General features: G+C 43.6%; 1 protein-coding gene across 8 annotated transcripts in view; it reads left to right on the top strand.

Moving 5' to 3' along the window:
* RASAL2 (RAS protein activator like 2) overlaps positions 1–19,255 on the top strand; it is a 319,429-nt gene that overhangs the window by 223,333 nt on the left and 76,841 nt on the right. For all 8 annotated transcript variants that reach the window (XM_048482483.1, XM_048482478.1, XM_048482477.1 and 5 more), the window contains one exon: positions 14,988–15,097. In XM_048482483.1, the coding sequence (XP_048338440.1) occupies positions 14,988–15,097 (110 nt within the window). The remainder of the gene's footprint in view (positions 1–14,987; positions 15,098–19,255) is intronic.

The raw sequence follows: 19,255 nt of genomic DNA, 5'->3' as shown, positions 1-19,255 counted from the left end.
ATCTGGGAACAACACATTTAGCAGCCCTGTAAATGAGAGCTATCAAAGATCATTCCTAGCCACCCAGCCCCTGAACCATCTCCTCAACTATCTAGATCAGCGATTCCCAGCCGGGGTTCCGTGGTACCCTGGGGTGCTGTGAGCATGTCCCAGGGGTACCGTGGCAACACTACCGGCGCCCCTCACTTTTGTGGTGTCTCCCGCTGGCACCTCAAGGACATGGAGCTGACCCAGGAGGCAGGGCCTGCTGCAAGGTCAGCAGCCAATTCCAGCACCCCACCTCCTCTCAGTGCTTCCCTTCACCCTGAGAGGGAAAGGGGGGCAAGCAGGGGCACTGGGAGGGAAAGGGGGGTGGCAGGGGTACCGTGAGATATGAAGAGTAAGGTCAAGGATACCGTGATGTCGAAAAGGTTGGGAAACACTGAACTAGATTCTAGAATCATGAAGTGGAGCCAGTAGGTGACTCCTCAGTTTGCCTGTCATGTTATCTCCCTCCCTCCCACCTCCCTCTATTCCTCCGTCCATCTAAAGAAGAACTGTAGCAAATAAAAATCGAAAGGAAGATGTTTATTTAGAAGTCCCTGTGGGCAAAGCTGAACGAGGAGCGAGAGCTGACTTCCTCGGTTAGGTTTTCATTTCAAAACTGAATTGTTACAAGAAGAGCACTTTGTCTGCCTCTTAGCTCTTCAAAGCATACTAAGTGACATTTTAAAAAAAAGAAAGAATCCAACCCGCCTAATTGGAGGTCAAACCTGGATGGGATTTCTGAACATCTGCAACTTGTTTTCCAGTTGCATTGAATAAGACTATACTCTGGAATGATGTGGTCTTTACGCTGCGTATTGAAACTGAATACATTATTATTTTGGTATCACAGCTGCCAGTTCTTTAGCTGATTGCTGTCCTTTTATCATCGTCATCATCACCACCACATTCATCCTCACTATTACTATTGTTATTATTTCTGGTCTTTTCCCATCATCTGATCCCCCTGGCCTGCAGTTAGCACAGATTTTAAATCTGGAGGAGTTTTGCATTATAAGTTCATTTTGCATTGACGGTTTCTATCTATTATGTTTTTAAATAGATCTCCTGTAGAGAGCCATTATATGGTAGGAATGGTGTCCAGAATATATTGTGGTAATCTTATTTATTTATACTAAAAATGTAATGGCTCTTTAAAAAATTTTTTACTCAATTTATGATGAAAACATTATTTTGATCGGGACATCAAATACAATGAACACAAGAAAAAAATGGTAGAAATATATTCCTAATGAAGGCAGCATAAAAAGGGGGTTACAGTTCCATTAAATAGTGATTGCCATAGCCTAGGAGAAACGAGAATGTCTTTTGCCTTCTAAATCAAAGGGGAAAGATGAACATGTGGATATCCTGAGGGAAAACGTACGAAATGGTACCACTTCAGTGGTGGCCCTCTTATGAGCAACCAATGGAACATGCTTCCAAAATAAACAGAATATGCATCAGGGGTTCCTCAGATGATCAAAGGGAGCATGGGTGGGTTCATAGGAACAGAGGTGTTTCTGTAGTTGCCAAACAATGAATATAAATGCCATCCTGGGGTATACGTTTCCCCCTGCTGTAAGGACTCTACTGCAAATGGACATCCTGGCCTGGATGTGTGAAACCCAGGGAACTAGGATGTGGTTTAAAAGCAAGTTAAAGGACTAACCGTGACTACAGTGGGTTGTTACCAGGGTAGTGAAACAGCATATCATTGGGGAAAACACCACGTTTAAAGGCATGTAATGCATACCTGCACTTTTACCTACTCACTGACAATTCCAAGGAGAAAGAGGTACAAGGCAGATATATTAGTACCAAGGGCTTTGTGCCCTTGTCTTGCAAGAAAAAGATATGGCAGAAATTAAATCTATTCACGTAGGCAGTCAGAGGATTCCTTCCCATTACTTCTTTTGGAAGAATTGCCAAAGGTTTCCCTAGGCTGAGAATCTTCAAATTTCCAATCTTTAGGTCTCCCAGACCCATAGCATAGTAAGGAACATAAGAGTAGAAACCCTCCTGTCTTCCAGTTCATAGTTTGCAGTTTCTTTTCTGAAATGCCGTTTTGTTCATCAAACAATAACAACAAACTCAAAGATGTAGAAGAGGTGATGTTATTTATCTTTCCTGTCAAAATAACTTAGTGTACCTCTATAAATTCTCCGGTGAGTGTTCAGGTAACAGACACTTTCTCTTCTCCTCTTGAGAGAAGCAGCCAGCATGTAATGGACCAAAGCCCTGGGAAATCTTTCCTGACATGTAGTCTAAATTTTCCTTTGTTGTACCACTGTTCCAATTTGTTTCAGCTTAGCATTATCTTCTTGCTTTGATTTCATGCCTTTCAGTCACACTCCAAGACACAAATTTATCATAAATCCCTTTTTTCTCATCATTTACCATGCCTCAACGAATGAATCTTCCTTGATGTTTAATTATTTGTGAAGCTCTTCCTTGAATTTACCCCAGCACACTGGCCTTGGTACTGCAGAAGGCTGTCATACATGAACACTGATTTATCACCATTTGGATTCATAAAAAACTTCCACCTTCCATGTCATGTTCTTCTGTTTGTGTACTTAATTTTACTGATTGAAATGATGCTGGAGAAGTACATCTATCTTGCTATGTTCAGTCATATCTTAACACTCATTTGCTGTTTCCCATCTTTCTCTGTTTCCCATACTATGCAAAATAATTCCCCTTCTAAAACTGATTCTTAATTCCAGTAATAATTCTCATTTGTTTTCAGCCATGGAAAGTGGTTCTTTTCTTCCTCCCTTCCACCTTTAATGCCATTACTTCACTTTAGTTCAGCTCTTTCATTGTACTGGGGAAGGGTGTACTGCCTTCCTGTCAATTCACTGAGTAAAGTTTGAGGCTACTTCCAGCCTCATGTGCCTTCCTCCAATCTAAGTGGCTCTTTCTCCAACAGAAGAGCCAGTTAAGTTGGAGAAAGTCTCCATAGGCGGGAGGAAAGCAACTAGGAAGAAAGTTGCATCCATGCCAACATCCCACAGACCTCAAATTTCTGTCCACCTTCCCTATTTTGAATCACTACAAGGGAGAGTGCAGCAATTTGGGAAAGCTGAGAGGTAATGGTAAAGTAATAGAATGCTATTTGGATAACTGTTTACCTGGCAAGGAAACCCCCAAAGCCCTTTTTGCTCAGGAACACCTTTGGTAATATAACTTTTTTTTTTGGGGGGGGGGGGAGCCATTTTGCACCCTTGTGAAATGAGTAATCATTACAACAGTCCACAGCCGTGTCTCAAACCCACCTGGGTGCCAGGCAGCCAGTATCAGAAAAAGGAAAAAACCGCCATGCTTTATAGCCTCCTAAGCAAAAGCTCACAAATGCATGATTGAGCAACAAACAGAGCAGCTGCTGTCTAAGAAACATTTCTGTGTGATGATAGTATAAGACTTCAGGAAACAGAAACATCATATCCAATCAAATGAAAATTGTATTCATTATGCACATCCTCCTATCTTTATGCCTGTTTCCATACCATGCTCCCACCATTTGGAAGGCAGCTTTCAGGGAGGGGCTACAGCTGTGTAGCACTGAGCAAGGGGGAAAGGGGGCAGATGCCATACAGGTACACAGGATGCTCAACCAGTGGGTTAGCCCAGCTTGCCCACTCATGGTCATCCTGTATGTTTGAAAGATAAATCAGAGCTAATGGTTTGACAGCAAGATTTTATAACACTCACAGAGTGAGGAGACCGAAGTGACTCCTGGAGGCAGAGTGGGCCACGGCTGGTGGATTTGCCCTCCCCATGGCACTGACCCTGGAGGAGTGGTATATACATCAATGGGCAGCCACTGTGGCCTCCCAAGACACCTGGACACAGTGCCCAGTGCTATGTTAGTGTTCCCATGCCACCATCATCCCCAGCAGTGCAGAGGCATTCCTGGGGTAGAGCCAGTGTTAGTCAGCTTCTACCTAGTTTGCGGCCATTTACATCACAGCTCAGGTCTATGGAAAGCTTTCTGGCAGGGGCATGCCAAAGAGGCTTAGAGACAGCTTCTACTCTAGAGCTGTGGCTATGCTAAACTCCGCTGCTTCATATTGATGTATTTGGGGCTGTGTAGGGATGGGTGGAGGAAGGGGAAAGTGAGGATGATGTATGAGTCTGAAATTGTGTGCATCGAGGAATGCTGCTGTAAATTTCATTGTGCGTGCACAATGACAATAAAATGCTTATGCTTATGCTTATGCCCCACGGGGATATATGGGGTCATATGTCCCCGGGCAGCTGCCATTTGGTCATGTGGGGGGTAGAAAATTGACCCCACACCCCTCCCCCCATACAGCAAGAGCCTTATTCCAAAGCTCATCCCTGTTGGTTAAGGGGCAGGTTGCACATGGGCCATTGCGCCAAAGAATCAGGCAGCTTAATCAAAACGGGAGTGAGAGGGAGGATCGGGGAGGGGGGACGCAATTCCACTGCTTGCCCCAGGCACTTTTTACTGTAGATATGCCCCTGCTTTCTGGCAGCAGGGTTTTTGGGGGGAGTTCACCCTCCCTGTGGAAAGCCCTGTGGAGGTGGTGGGGGGCACCACATTGGCACCGCCCTTGGCCACCCAGGGCTATGGATTGAGGTATCCATACCTTCTCAGTAAAATTTTGCAGTTCCAGCATAGATGTTTATGGCTGGTTCTTTTCATACTGGTTTTTTAAATTATAGTCATTGTTGCTTTGTAAATAGTGAACTCATCAGGAGCTTAACTTTGCTGTGCATTTCAGTGATACATAACTTTTTTTTAAAGTTCACAGAACAGTTGTAACTTAAGCCCTTTGCCTTATTGCCCTAACCATTTCCTATATCTATACATGTAGATATGCTGGAACCACATTGTGGAACATTGCTGGGCTGAACTGGAGGCCTTTCTCAGCCCCAGATCCAATTTTTGTGTTAGTGTAGTGTCCTCTGGGGGCAAGGGGACATTGTACTTGGAGTTTGTGGGGTCTTCAGATCATGAGCCCAGTCACTGTTTCCTTATACAGGTTGCTTTGTTTATCAGTCTTCTTCCTGCTGAAGGTGTGGTTCACTTGACCACCGCAGGGTCACACTGTATTACGTAGCCACTGTGTTACGTTCAGAGCTGCAATGCGGCAACCTGCCTCCTACTTCTACCTTCTTCTCTTACCAACTCCCTCTCATTTTCCTTTCTTCCTTTTTATAGCTCCAGCTTCGCACCTGGCCCTTCAGTTAAGCTTTGCCCTCTTTCCCCCCTGTTCCCTCCCTGCCTCAAACCACCGTAGGTGTTCTTCTACCCAGACTTGCTCACTGCCTCCACACCCTTTGAGCTCCCCTGGGCCAAACTGCAAAGCCTGCTCTGGTGCTGAGGCTAGCCCAACTCCACCTTTCTGCCTTTGGTCCCAACCTGCTCACCCAACAGGTGAGTCTTGTTGCTGGGCCTCGGGGTTTGTCCTGCCCGCCCAGGCCGTTTGCCAGCCTTCTACATCTTGCCTTAGCTTCAGATACTACTCTGTCCAAGGTGCTGTGTGGTTGGCCAGAATGGTGTCCCTGAGCATATGCACAATGCCTCCCTACTAGTACTGAGTTAAGCAGAGCTGTTTCCCATGCACTAAGCATCCGGTGGCAACCTTATTGACATTGAATTTAAGAGTTGGATCTTGTACTGGTGAAGCAGCTGATGTTTTCCATCCTAAGCACTTGTCTGGTGATGTAGCAAGACCTGGGGGACTGGGGTGTTACTCTCTTCTTGTTCTCTAGTTCCTGAGCAGTTCTGTAAAAGTCAGTTCTCAAAGATTTCAAGCTGCAGGTCAAACTGAATTGTTGAAGCAGGGGTTTCCTCTTGCAGCCATGAAGTGCGGAGGAGGAAGAGAAGAGGAGGAGAAGAAGAAGAGTTGGGTTTCTGTCCCCCCCTTTCTCTCCTGTAAGGAGACCCAAAGGGGCGTACAAACTCCTTTCCCTTCCTCCACAACAAACACCCTGTGAGGTGGGTGGGGCTGAGCGGGCTTCGAAGAACTGTGACTAACCCAAGGTCACCCAGCTGGCGTGTGTGGGAGTGCACAAGCTAATCTAGTTCCCCAGATAAGCCTCCACAGCTCAAGTGGCAGAGCAGGGAATCAAACCCGGTTCTCCAGATTAGAGTGCACCTGCTCTTAACCACTATACCACGCTGGCTTGAGCTTGCTTTCCTGTTTTGTTTGTTAAATCTGGCTAATGCAACTGCAGTTGTTGTTTCTTCTTAAATTGCTCCTTAACGGAAATATATAAGCTTTTAAAAAGCTGAGTGAAACATTTGTTTCTCAGACATCTCATCTGAATTCTACAAGCTGATTATGTGCTGCATCAAGAAAAAATCTTCTCGGATGTGTGGAGGGTTTTTTTTGTTTTTTGTTTTTGCTGAGCTTTTTAAAAAATTCACATTTTCCTTTGGCACACGTGTTATGAACGGAACAAGGAATAGGAGCCCAGCTGCTGCCTCAAGCACTAAGCTAAATTCTCAATTGTTTTAACTTTCCTTTGAGTACAAACGCAACCTCCTCTCTCTCTCTCTCTCTCTCTCTCTCTCTCTCTCTCTCTCCTTTTAGATGAAAGACAAAATGAAACATGATTGTATTTGTCTCTCTCTTTTTCTACTCCCATTCTTTGTTCAAATATGTATCATCTCCTTTTCGCTTTTTGCCTGCTGTGCACTGGTCAGACTGTTTCATAGTAATCTTCTTTAGTGAATTTATTATTGCTACCGAGTCAGTGTGTCTCCATAATGCATGTCATTTTCTCCAAATATGCTCTCATGCAGGTGTACTTGGTGAGTTTCATCTGTTTCAATTTGCCTGATCAGCTATTTTTACTAGATGCTTTCTTTACACCTCTCCTCCCCCCTCCTGCTTCTACCTTTACACACCCCAGTTGGTCGGTACTGAATGGATTTCTTTAGCCTGAGTATAGTCACTTCCAGAGGGCGAAGCTGGATACAGCTTAACATTGGTGGCATTTATCTCTGGAAATATCTCCCTTCCCTCTTTTTCCTCTCCTTTGAATTTACTTCCCCATATTTAAGAACTGTTTGCTTCCCTCCCTAAGAGCGCACATGCTTTTCCTAAGTGGTGTTCCTTTTGTAGTGACCTCTGTTGAAAACCTTCCCTGATATTTGTCTTCTCTAGCATATTTTGCAGGTACTGTGATTTTCCGGTGTGTGTATCCAGGTCACCAATTTAACAATGATAAAGCAGATTTACTGAATGCCTGGTGGGCCCTCCCTGCATGCACAGTGGGGATACCATCTCCTTATTTAGTCACAGGCTGTACAAGCCTTGCCTGGAAGATACGTTAAGACAGACATTTGCAACAAGCAAGCTGGTTAAGATGATGATGATGATGAAGAAGAAGACGACTTTATTTATGGTCAATGACCAAATATGGTTAATATGATGTGGAGAACCTTTGAGATTGTTGGGAGGCAAAAGGGGCACAGGGAAAACTGAAACTATGGCTCTTTCCGCACGGGCAGAATACAGCACCCCAGGGATGGCAAAAACACCGTCCCTGGGGAGGCATTCGCACAGCAGGAAACGCCACTTTTGAACCTCACTCCACAAGCGAGGTTTTTCAAAAGTGGTGCCTTCCACCCACTGCCATGCAAACGGCAGTGGATGGAAGGTGGCGTTTCCCTCCTGCCATCCCCAACCGGCTTACCTACTCCTGCTGGTTTCCATCGCATTGTGGAGGCCAGGGGACACGCCTGGCCTCCATCTCCAGAGCCATCACTCTGGCCAGGGGGGCATGTCCCCTGGCCTCCACAACACAACAGAAGCCAGCAGGAGCAGGTAAGTTGGTTGGGGAAGGCGCAGCCTGTGCGAAGGCTGTGCCTTCCCCTGCACCCCTACTAGGACTGTCTGTGTGAACGGTCCCGGGGGGGGGGGGGTGCATCGGCATAATTTATGCCAATGCATCCCCACTCAGTGCTTGTGCAGAAAGGGCCTATGACTCAGAAGATGCGAAACAGTGTCACATCCAAGAAGCCCAATCATAGGCTTCATAAATCAAATATGGAAAGTGGAGGGGGGGGGGGGTCCTGGGTCAGAGAAATGATGGGTGAGGCAGGAGGCTAGAACCAGAGAGAAACCAAAGCTAGGAGTGGATTAATGGTTATAATAAATAATCTGCAGGGTAGCATCCAGGCGGAGGCTGTGCCCATACTATGGGTTTTTAATGGGAACTGCAAACATTGAAGTGCTAATTTGGAGCACAACTCATGGCATTCTCATGGCTTTCCCCTTTAAACCGGATTTAAAGTAAACCTGTTTTAATCTGCTAGAAGGGAAATCTAAAGTATGGCTGTATGTGTGAGTGTGTGTCCATGTTGTTGACAATCCCTTCACTAGCAGTAAAGGGGAGGGTCAGAGCTTAGCTCCACTTTCAAAATGGCATGACGTAGCTCACTGAACACTTTTCAGGATAAAGATGACACCAGATTTGAGAATTCATCCACCATTTCCTGGACCATCTTTGTTCTAGAATGCTTCGTTTGGGTCCTGGTTCCTAACTAGTTTTGTCGACAAGGCACTAAAACCCAAGCAGAGCATTCTAGAACAAAAATGGTCCAGAACAAAAATGGTCTTTTTCCCCCCGGCTGATCTGTGCCATATCAGTGCAGTAGAGCAGCAGTGGCGTAGTGGTTAAGAGCAGGTGTACTCTACTCTGGAGGAACCGGGTTTGATTCCCCACTCTGCCGCTTGAGCTGTGGAGGCTTATCTGGTGAACCAGATTAGCTTGTGCACTCCAACACATGCCAGCTGGGTGACCTTGGGCTAGTCACAGTTCTTCTGAGCTCTATCCGTCCCACCTACCTCACAGGGTGTTTGTTGTGAGGGGGGAAGGGAAAGGAGTTTGTAAGCCCCTTTGAGTCTCCTTGCAGGAGAGGAAGGGGGGATAGAAATTCAGCTCTTTTTCTTCTTCTAAATAGGGAAAGGAAAAGTAAGGGGTAATCAATGACCATTGAAAGGGTCAGTAAAATCACTGTCATGTCTGTGCTTGTGTGCAGGTTCAATGGGAAAGGGGCGGAGGGGTGTGGATGGCATATGAGTGGAATATGAATGAACATTTCTAATAGCAACAGCATAGAAATACCCTGATTTCCCATGCTTCTTTGATAGGAACCCAAAATATTACTGAGGAAAAAAGTTTCCAACCTAGCAATGACTCAATAGCCTGGAGAGCATAGTATGCAATTTCAAGTTAACTCTAGAAGTAAGCACAAACCAGGCCAGATACTTTGCACTGGGAGTTTGGGTGCCCTGAACTCATTTACTTCACAGTATAAAGCTTCTAAAAAATTTTTCTCCATTTCAAGCAAATGTTTGGATTAGTGTATATTTTTTCCTTTGTATGCAGACTTTCTAAAAATGAGCCCTGTCAGCCACAGTTAGGATCAGAGTTGTGAAGGGGTAGGAAGAAATACTATTGGAGATAATTTAGTTCACCCCCAGCACTAGTTTACTGGATAGCTCCTTTCACTAATACCCCATCTATGCATAAGGCTAGAGTTCTCTTAACTGGAAGTTCACGTGTGTCTCTAAAAGCTACTGGTGGTGGTGGTGTGTGTGTGTGTGTGTTATGGTTTGAGATAATGAAAGATGAAGAAGGGAAGTTAAATTCTTTCCTCCATGCCGTTTCCCTGATCAAAAACCCCCCCCCCCCCCCGGACTGCTTTAAACTCTTGTAGGGAAAAAAACAAACAGTTATGAACTATTGTACCTTACTGAGGTTTAAAGTTTGTTGGAGGGAGTTGTTTTTCACCAGAGAAATGACATTAGAAGGAAAAATTACCCCCACTTCCCCAGCACTGTTAACATGCTCTGCATTCCCCTCAGTTATTGCTTTTTAAGGGCCGGATAATATATTTAGAAGAAGAGTTTGATGGTGAACCTTTTTGAGACCAAGTGCCCAAATTGCAACCCAAACCCCAGTTATTTATCGCAGAGTGCCAACCAGGCAATTTAACCTGAATGTTGAGGTTTTAGTTTAGAAAAAACCAATTGGCTCCCTCTTCCTCTGCCCCACCCACTCGAGCAGGGACCACCCTGCTCTAGCCTCCAACAAGTCCTGTGCGCACCACTCTGTGCCTCTCTAGCATCTCTGCCTCCTCTGCGCCCCCCCCCCCCTTGGGCAGCAGCCACCCAGAGCACAGGCAACCAGGCCCACCAGCCGAGTCTTCTCTGCTCACCGCAGTGCGCGCACGTCATGCTCAGTGGCGCAGGCCAGCCTAGATTTGTGTGGGTGAGTGATTTTCCACCACCCCCACATGACGAACTCTGGGTGTGTGTGCCCACAGAGAGGACTCAGAGTGCCACCTCAGAGTGCCATAGGTTCACCATCACTGGGGTAGAAAATGTTGACAGAGAGAAATTTTTTTTTCTTTCTCACAATACTAGAACCAGGGGGCATGCATTGAAAATGCTGGGGGGAAGAATAAGGACTAATAAAAGGAAACATTCCTTCACGCAACGTGTAATTGGTGTTTGGAATATGCTGCCACAGGAGGTGGTGATGGCCACTAACCTAAATAGCTTTAAAAAGGGCTTGGACAGATTTATGGAGGAGAAGTCAATCTAAGGCTACCAATCTTGATCCTCCTTGATCTGAGATTGCAAATGCCTTAACAGACCAGGTGCTCAGGAGCAACAGCCACAGAAGGCCATTGCTTTCACATCCTGCATGTGAGCTCCCAAAGGCACCTGGTGGAGCACTGCAAGGAGCAGAGAGTTGGACTAGATGGACTCTGGTCTGATCCAGCTGGCTTGTTCTTATGTTCTTATGAGGTAAGTGGGGCTGAGAGAGCTCCAAAAAGCTGTGACTAGCCCAAGGTCACCCAGCTAACATGTGTGGAAGTGCACAGGCTAATCTGAATTCCCCAGATAAACCTCCACAGCTCAAGCGGCAGAGCGGGGAATCAAACCCGGTTCCTCCAGTTTAGAATGCACCTGCTCTTAACCACTATGCCACTGCTGCTCCTATTTAGGCTTCCAAGTGCATATTTATTTCATGTATACCGAGGTATTGTCCCCAGTGGTGATCCAAAGTGGTTTTCATCATCCTCTCTTTCTCCATTTTATCTGGTCTGTGAGTGAGTGTGTCTGGTTCAATATCATATCTGACAAGCTTCCATGGTAGATCTTCCAGACCCTAGTCCCGTGGTGGGGAACCTTTGGCACTCCAGATGTTATGGACTACAATTCCCATCAGCCCCTGCCAGCATGGCCAATTGGCCATGCTGGCAGGGGCTGATGGGAATTGTAGTCCATAACATCTGGAGTGCCAAAGGTTCCCCACCACTGCCCTAGTCTAACACTCTAACTTGTTACACCACGCTGGCTTCAGTCACTAAAAACTATGATCCTATTTCTGCCATGACAGCTCGTGTTAAATATATAAACCTAACCATTTGAAAACAATCCTCCAGAAATCTAGTTACAATAGCAGAAATATAAAGCAATGTGAAGTGTTTTAACCTTGAATTAGGTAATATTTTGCTAAATTATTGAACATCCATCTTTCCATTACACCTTGTCATCCTTGCTAACCAGAGGTATCTTTTTCACGTTTGTATCCTTCTCTTCTACCAAGAAGCACTGGCATTATCATGATGTCTTCCAGGTTAATCCATTTTATTTCTATTGCATTTATCTTATGGCTAACATTTCTGAATTTTTCTGTGAGCTTATAAGGTTTTTAAGTAAGATGCATTTAAAGAAAGCATTTTAAGTAAAATGTGTAAAAATAGCGAAATGTGGTGGTTCATATGTTGCTAATCTAGAGATTCTTAGTGTTTCTCATTTTTGAGGTCCAGCTCAGACAATGGTATAACTTTTCTTTGTGAGGTTATCAGTCAGAACCATTGATCTAGCTATCCGCTTGCATTGTGAAATCTGGTGCTGTATCCTCTATTTTATTTCTTTGTAACTTGTAGGCACAATTGCAAGTTTTTATTTGTTTGTGTTGAATAATTTTCGAGCTGTCAAAATATTTAAGGATACCGTATATACTCGCATATAAGTCAACTTTTTCAGCACATTTTTTGTGCTGAAAAAGCCCCCCTTTACTTATACGCGAGTGAGGTGTGTTTTAAAAAATATTTTAGGGTTTTTACTTTGTCAGCCTCCAGGAGGTGCAGTTTTTAGGCTATCATCAGGTGACACTCCTGATGATACCAGCCAGGTTTGGTAAAGTTTGGTTCAAGGAGTCCAAAGTTATGAACCCCCAAATGGGATGCCCCCATTCCCCATTGTTTCCAATGGGAGCTAATAGTAGATGGGGCTACATTTTGAGGATCCATACCTTTGGACCCCTTGACCCAAACTTCACTAAACCTGGGTGGTATCATCAGGATAATATCTTTCTGATACCAGCCAGGTTTGGTGATGTTTGGTTCAGGGGGTCCAAAGTTATGGATCTGCAAAGTGGGTGCTCCCATCCTCCATTGTTTCCAATGGAAGCTAATAGTAGATGGTAGGACTTTGGACCCCCTGAACCAACCTTCACCAAACCTGGGTGGTATCATCAAGGGGGTCTCCTAAAGATACTCTGAAATGTTAGTACTGCTAACATAAACATTCCTCCCCAGACAGGCACCCTCAATTTTTCCCCAGATACTGCCTTTAAATCACACACACACACACACACACACACCCTTCTGAGTGGATGATCAGGGCTTACCAGTAGCTGCTGCATTTCCCACCCTCGACTTATAAGCGAGTCAATAAGTTTTCCCAGTTTTTTGTGGTAAAATTAGGTGCCTTGACTTATATGCGGGTCGACTTATACACGAGTAGTAGAAGTCAGATTGTGAGAAATATGTGCATTAGAAAAACCTGTTGACAGTGACCCTGAGCCTGCAGGATTCAATGAGATGTAAAACTGGTAAATAAAGTAATTAATTATGCATTTGTAAGCAGAGATACACCCTTACAAGTCCCTTGACATCAATGTACTTAGAAAGATGCAACTCTGCTTATGATGGCACTGTCAATCTACTAAACGAAAATGCCTGAAGAAACTGTTTGGTTTTTTTCAACTGGTTTTTTTGGGGGGGAGGGGGGGCAGTGAAGCATCCTGTGAAACTATGAAGAGTAAAGTATTACAGTTTAACCAGAGGATGGGCCTGTTTCATGAAGATCATCAATGGAAAACAAAGAGGTCATCGCCTTTAGCCAGTTTTTCAAGGTTCATTACAAAAGGACATTGAAAAAGTTTTCATTTTGTGATCTCTGATTGGCTTGGGTTCCCCTGCTAGCTTTTGTATGAAGCACTGCCCTCACTATTGAGAGGACTTCATTTGTGCTTAGTGATATCAGCAAATAAACAAACATGATTACATGGAATCCTAACATTGCATCCAGGAAAGCATCCTTTATTGACTGAGGTCACTTGTATAGTCTTGTAAGAAACAGACTTAAAATGCCTGCCACAACATAAAAGTAGCTGCAAAGAGCAGCAAAGAGCTACTTTAAAAGATAGACTGAATGGAGATTCAGCCCCTTAAAATAATTGATTTCAAGCTGTAAAGCGAATCTGAAGAAGAGGTTGCTGTATAGCTGAAACTATAATCATTTTAAAAGTAAATCTATGCTAATTCTTTGAAACACTGTACACTCCAATTATTCCCTCTGTATTTGGGACTGACCTGGATGTTGAGAGCCACTCACTTCCAAGCCACGCATTAAGCTTTGCTCAGTAATCAAGTTTGCAGAAGAATCCCCCTTCTATGTGCATGCCCCCATTGTGCATATTTTTGACCCACATTCTGAGGCCACGTTTAGCATTAGGTGTAAAGATACCTGGAATACCTTTCAGAGTTAGTTACAAGGATTACTGGACGCTAATGTATGTGAAGTGCTTTGGTCACTCCAGGCGTCATGTTAACTGTCGTGGGCATTTATAAATGCCTTGTTGGCATCTTGATTCTTCAGTCTCATGTGTTATATCTGAGCTCCAATGCTGGTCCCAAGAGAACCTCAGGCATGTATTGATTATTGATCTTTGCACTTTTTAAAGCCTCTGAGGAAAGGTCCATCAAATCATGTCTGCAGTGCTGTAAATACACTTCAATTAACGCTGCTGCCTTCTCATTCTCATCCTAAGAAACCTGACCTTATTACCTTCATTCCTCCTTTTTCCCAGCATTTTTAAAATAAGGGATTAACTGCTTTGTTTTCTCTAATTAACTGATTTGATACATTGGCTAAATTTGGTTAATGATCCTTCAAAACCATTGTCCATTTTAACCTCTGAAGTTCACTTTAAGCATTGGAGTTCTATGAGATTAATCCTATTTATTCAACTTTGTTTCATTTTTAACACAACTTTTTAAATTAAAATGCCCTCAAGGTGATTTACAGTCATAATAAAATGCTGTACTTGGAGCATCAAAGCACTATTTAATTTTAAATTTGTAAATAAATTGGAGTGCAACTTCTGCTGTGTGGCGTTGAAGGAAAATACGTGTCCTGAATTCAGCTTTAGTGGCACAGAAGCTCTTAGGATGTTCAAGCAATAGAACACCATTTGTAAGGCAACAAATGGCTGAATAATATAGATTTCTCCTTCCTCTACTAATAATTCTCATAAACTGAAATATGTTTCCACTGAAATATCTGTCTTCTAACTACTGAGCTGGGGTGGGGAAGGCGTTCTCCCAGTGAAATTAGTTAACATCCTGCAAATCTCTTTTCTTATGCCAAGTGTTCTGGTCCAAGTATGGGAACTCTGGAAATAATTTGGTATTGTGTGTTTAAAAAGCTGCGACCCAGTCTCACTAAATTTAGAGAAATCCAAACTGTATCTTAACTTGAGGAACTCCCTTCCAAGTCCTGGACACCAGAGTCCCTTCCATCATCAACAGCTTAATCAGCACCCAAAGACTGAGCTTTTCAGTTAACAAATATTTTCACTGTTTCACTTCCTGTTACTTTTCCTTTTAGGGATTCTTCAGTAAGAGGCTTAAAGGCTCAATAAAAAGGACCAAGAGCCAGTCAAAATTGGACAGGAATACCAGCTTTCGTCTTCCATCTCTTCGACCTGCTGAGGAAAGGTAAGAATCTTCATGAAGAGCAAAGGGGACCTCTCCTACCCTCTTCCAAACATTTGGCAACCTGCATCGATGATGTTTGATGTTTGCTGATTTGATTGTGATTATTGATGTTTGTGGTTTATACTGCTGTTGTTTACCCCCCTGAGCCCTACAGGGAAGGGCGGGATAGAAGTCGAATAATAAAATAAAATAAATAAAATGAATTTGTATACACACAGTGCTTGTGTAATGGGTGAGAGGAGTCACACTGTGACAAAGCTTACTTCTGTTTTTCGATCACAAATATTATACTAGTTGCAATCAACAGGCCACTTACAGCATGATAGCCCCCTTCAGAGACCCAGGGAAATACAGTGGAGCCTCGGTAATCCGTCCAAAAAGAATCGATGAAAACTGAAACCGATGAAAACCGAGGCAAACTTTTCCATAGGAATCAATGTAAATCCAATTAATCTGTTCTAAGCACTCCAAAAAAAAAACATACCAAAACACATTTTTTTTGGTAGAAAAAAACATAGTGTTTGAAAATGCTGAAAACAGTAACAAACAATAACACTAGGACCAGCACTTCACGGGAGCCAGTGGACCAATGTCGCACCAGAAAGCTGTCCAAAGAGGTCTATGTTTCTGATGCCTCTTTAAGATTTTTTCTACCGAAATGCGAGGGCAAGACATTGTCATGCAGAAACAAGCTGCAGACTTCACAGTCTGCAGCAGCTTTCGTTCGGGTGATTTTTCTCCACAAATCCCTGCACCTTATGGCGAAATCAGCGAAATGAAAACCGAAGGGCAAAATCAGATGAAAACCGAGACAAATTTTTCACTGAAAACAACGATGAAAACCGAAGGCAATGAAAACCAAGGTTCCACTGTATCATAGGATGCTGTGCTGTGTACACCCTGTGTCAGAGATCCAGATGGCATATATCGTCTGCTACTATCATGATGTATCATGCTGTCTGAAGGACGTGTACAGGGAGCAACTACCCAGAACCACTGGAATTGTATCAGGTAGTCCAGATGCCACAGGAACTATTCTACTTGCAAGAGTGTTCAGACTGCTGACGTTTACAGGTAGTCCATACCTTCATTAGGATCATTTCTTGACTAAGGCCCCTTCCGCACATATAGAATAACGCACTTTCAATCCATTTTCACAATTGTTTGCAAGTGGATTTTGCTGTTTCACACTGTAAAATCCAGCTGCAAAATGCATTGAAAGTGGGTTGAAAGAGCATTATTCTGGATGTGCGGGAGGGGCCTAAGAGATCCCATGGCTATTTGAATGTGGGATCTTTCCTACACTGAGAGCTGAAACCCTCTTTAAAGATGGCTTAATCTTCTAATGTTGAGGAAAATTTCATGTTCTGGTAACTGTAGGATCTCCCAGTTCAGGTGTTTTGTTCTAATGATCAAGAGGGTAGGGGAGAGGTCCTGATAGTCACTGTTGGCTTTTATTTCATATTTATTTTCTCCTCCTCGTCAGGGCCACCGTCACTGTTTACCATGGTCATGCTGTGCTGGCTCAATGAACAGCACTATTTTCTATTGTTTACAGAGCAGAAAAGTAAAGGCATGGTGACAGAAGAGCTTTACAAACATTTTAGCAGTCTTATTAATTCTGTAGCTTGTGGAAAGGCTTTCTGTCGTGGGTGTCATTCTCACAGCGAGTGGATGACAGTTGTAGCTGCAAGTTCATATGAACTCTGGAGTAATTGGAACATCTATCATCCAACAGTGATGAATTTGCTTTGTTTTATACATGGGGCTGTTGGCTGGATTTGAGCATTAATTGCTATGTTGATCTCCCATATTGAGAAACGCAGGCTGCGTGTAGACACGACAAGTTGTAATTATATAGATTGGGCACGAGTGCAGCTTGGTGCTGTGCTCGCTTTTCCCACCTCCCTCCATGCACAGAGTGTGACTGAATACTTCTTAGTCCAATCAAGCTCCAATTTGTGAGAACACCTATACACTGTCTCAGAAAAAGATGTTAGTAAGGTCAGTTGAGGTGCAGCAGTTCAAAAAATTGTATGCTTCCACACTGGAATATAAACCCCAGACGAATGTGGGAATTATCATTAATTTTTACAGGGGGAAGGACAGTCAGGAGCAAAAGTGTGTAACTGAGTCTTGTGCCAATGTTGCGTAATATTGTATAATTAAACTGCCAAACAGTATTGTTACTTTCAATCTTTTGAGTAGATGTGGGGAGGGAGTAGGGCTAGATCAGGGGTAGGGAACCTGCGGCTCTCCAGATGTTCAGGAACTACAATTCCCATCAGCCTCTGTCAGCATGGCCAATTGGCCATGCTGGTAGGGGCTGATGGGAATTGTAGTTCCTGAACATCTGGAGAGCCGCAGGTTCCCTACCCCTAGGCTAGATAGGCACTAGGGCCCAGGTGAAGTATTCTGCAACAAAGAAGGTCTGGTATGCCTTCGACAATACAAGGTCTGGTATGTTGAGTTTTGTGACAGAGGAAAATACAACTCACTAACATCTTTTTTCTGAGACAGACTATAACAGAAATAATGGTATTCCAAAGAAATTCTCATCCTGTTCAGGAATTACTTGGCTACTGAGTGACTTTAGGAGTGGGCTTTTTCATAACTTCCCTAGTCCCTTAAACTGCAGTGGCGTAGTGGTTAAGAGCAGGGGCACTCTAATCTGGAGAACTGGGTTTCATTCCCCGCTCTGCCACTTGATCTGTGGGGGCTTACCTGGGGAACTAGATTAGTCTGTGCACTCCACCAGCTGGGTGACCTTGGGCTAGTCAAAGATTTTTGGAGCTCTCTCAGCCCCACCCAGCTCACAGGGTGTCTGTTGTGAGGGGGGAAGGGAAAGGAGATTGTAAGCCCCTTTGAGTCTCCTTACAGGAGAGAAAGGGGGGATATAAATCCAACTCTTCTTCTTCTTCAACTTCTGCCCTTAACTATTTTTCCCCTTTCCATAATGTTTGTACAGTGTAAAAAAGTGGAAGCTGGAGATCCTGCTTTTGATGAACTGTGATGTCTTTGCTTAACCCCCGTGAGGGGAGTTTGGGAGGAGCATGATGCTTTTGAGTCTCTCATTAAGCAGAACCCTAAAAGAGCCAAAGTCATTAATGTGAACAAGGCTTTCCTGATCTCTGTGGCCAAATCTCTGTTGTACAAATGAACATTAATGCAAACATGCTTGCTTTATATTAGTACTTGAAAAATAAAGAATAGGCAACATGGAGGAGCATCCAGTATACAAAAGGAAAACCATGCTGAGGCACACAGAAAGGTTACACTATGTGGCAACCCAAGGGGAACAAAGGTACTAAGTACTGTGCATTGTTTAATCATCAAATTAATTGCATGTAAAGTCACATAAGATTGTTACTTCACAGTTAGTTCTTTTAGGTGTTCAACTCTTCAATATAATTACTGACTAGTTGCTAAACGATGATCACAAAAATGGGACTGTACAAGTTGATTTTTAGAGTACAAATAGTCATACAAAATCCAAAGTAGCACATTCAGATTTACAAAGTCCAATGCAAACACAGCAAACAGAAATCCGAATGCAGTAAACTTTTTAAAATCTTTTTTTGATCCTACTTCAGTGCTAAGAATGGAGAATGCTGCGCTTTCAATTAGGAAATGAGATCCCTTTAAAATGAGCACATCACATTATGTCAAAGGAAATCAATGCCCTAGTATAGGCAACTAAAAATGTTTCTTGCATTCAGCACGACTCTCCTGGAATGCCAGATACACAAAATGTGCCTTCAGGAGTGTCCCACAGTAACAGTCTTATATGAGTTTACAGGTAATTAATTTGGTGATTAAACAATACGCGGTATATAGACCCTTTGTTCCCATGGGATGCATCATAGTGTTATCCTTCTGTGTGCCTCAACATAGTTTCTGTTTGTATAGGATGCTTTATGCTAGCAGACTCATTTTTCATCATTTGGAAATTGATCATGATTTTTCTTTTGCACAACTGGGTTGTGGTAGGACATGTAAAAGTCCTCTGGTAGTCAAGAGGAGAAACCACGCTGAAGGCCCAGAGGGAAAGGCCTTCTGTCTCTTCAACAGTAATACTGTTTGCAGGCAGGCCTTGCGTGCTTTCCACTGTCAACTTCACCTCAGTCAGGACTAGAAAATGTGTAGTTCTGTGCTGTT

This window comes from Sphaerodactylus townsendi, unplaced genomic scaffold (genome assembly GCF_021028975.2).
Source record: "Sphaerodactylus townsendi isolate TG3544 unplaced genomic scaffold, MPM_Stown_v2.3 scaffold_18, whole genome shotgun sequence".
Taxonomy (NCBI): domain Eukaryota; kingdom Metazoa; phylum Chordata; class Lepidosauria; order Squamata; family Sphaerodactylidae; genus Sphaerodactylus; species Sphaerodactylus townsendi.
Note: the sequence above shows the minus strand (reverse complement) of the source record. Positions and strands in the feature narration are given on the sequence as shown.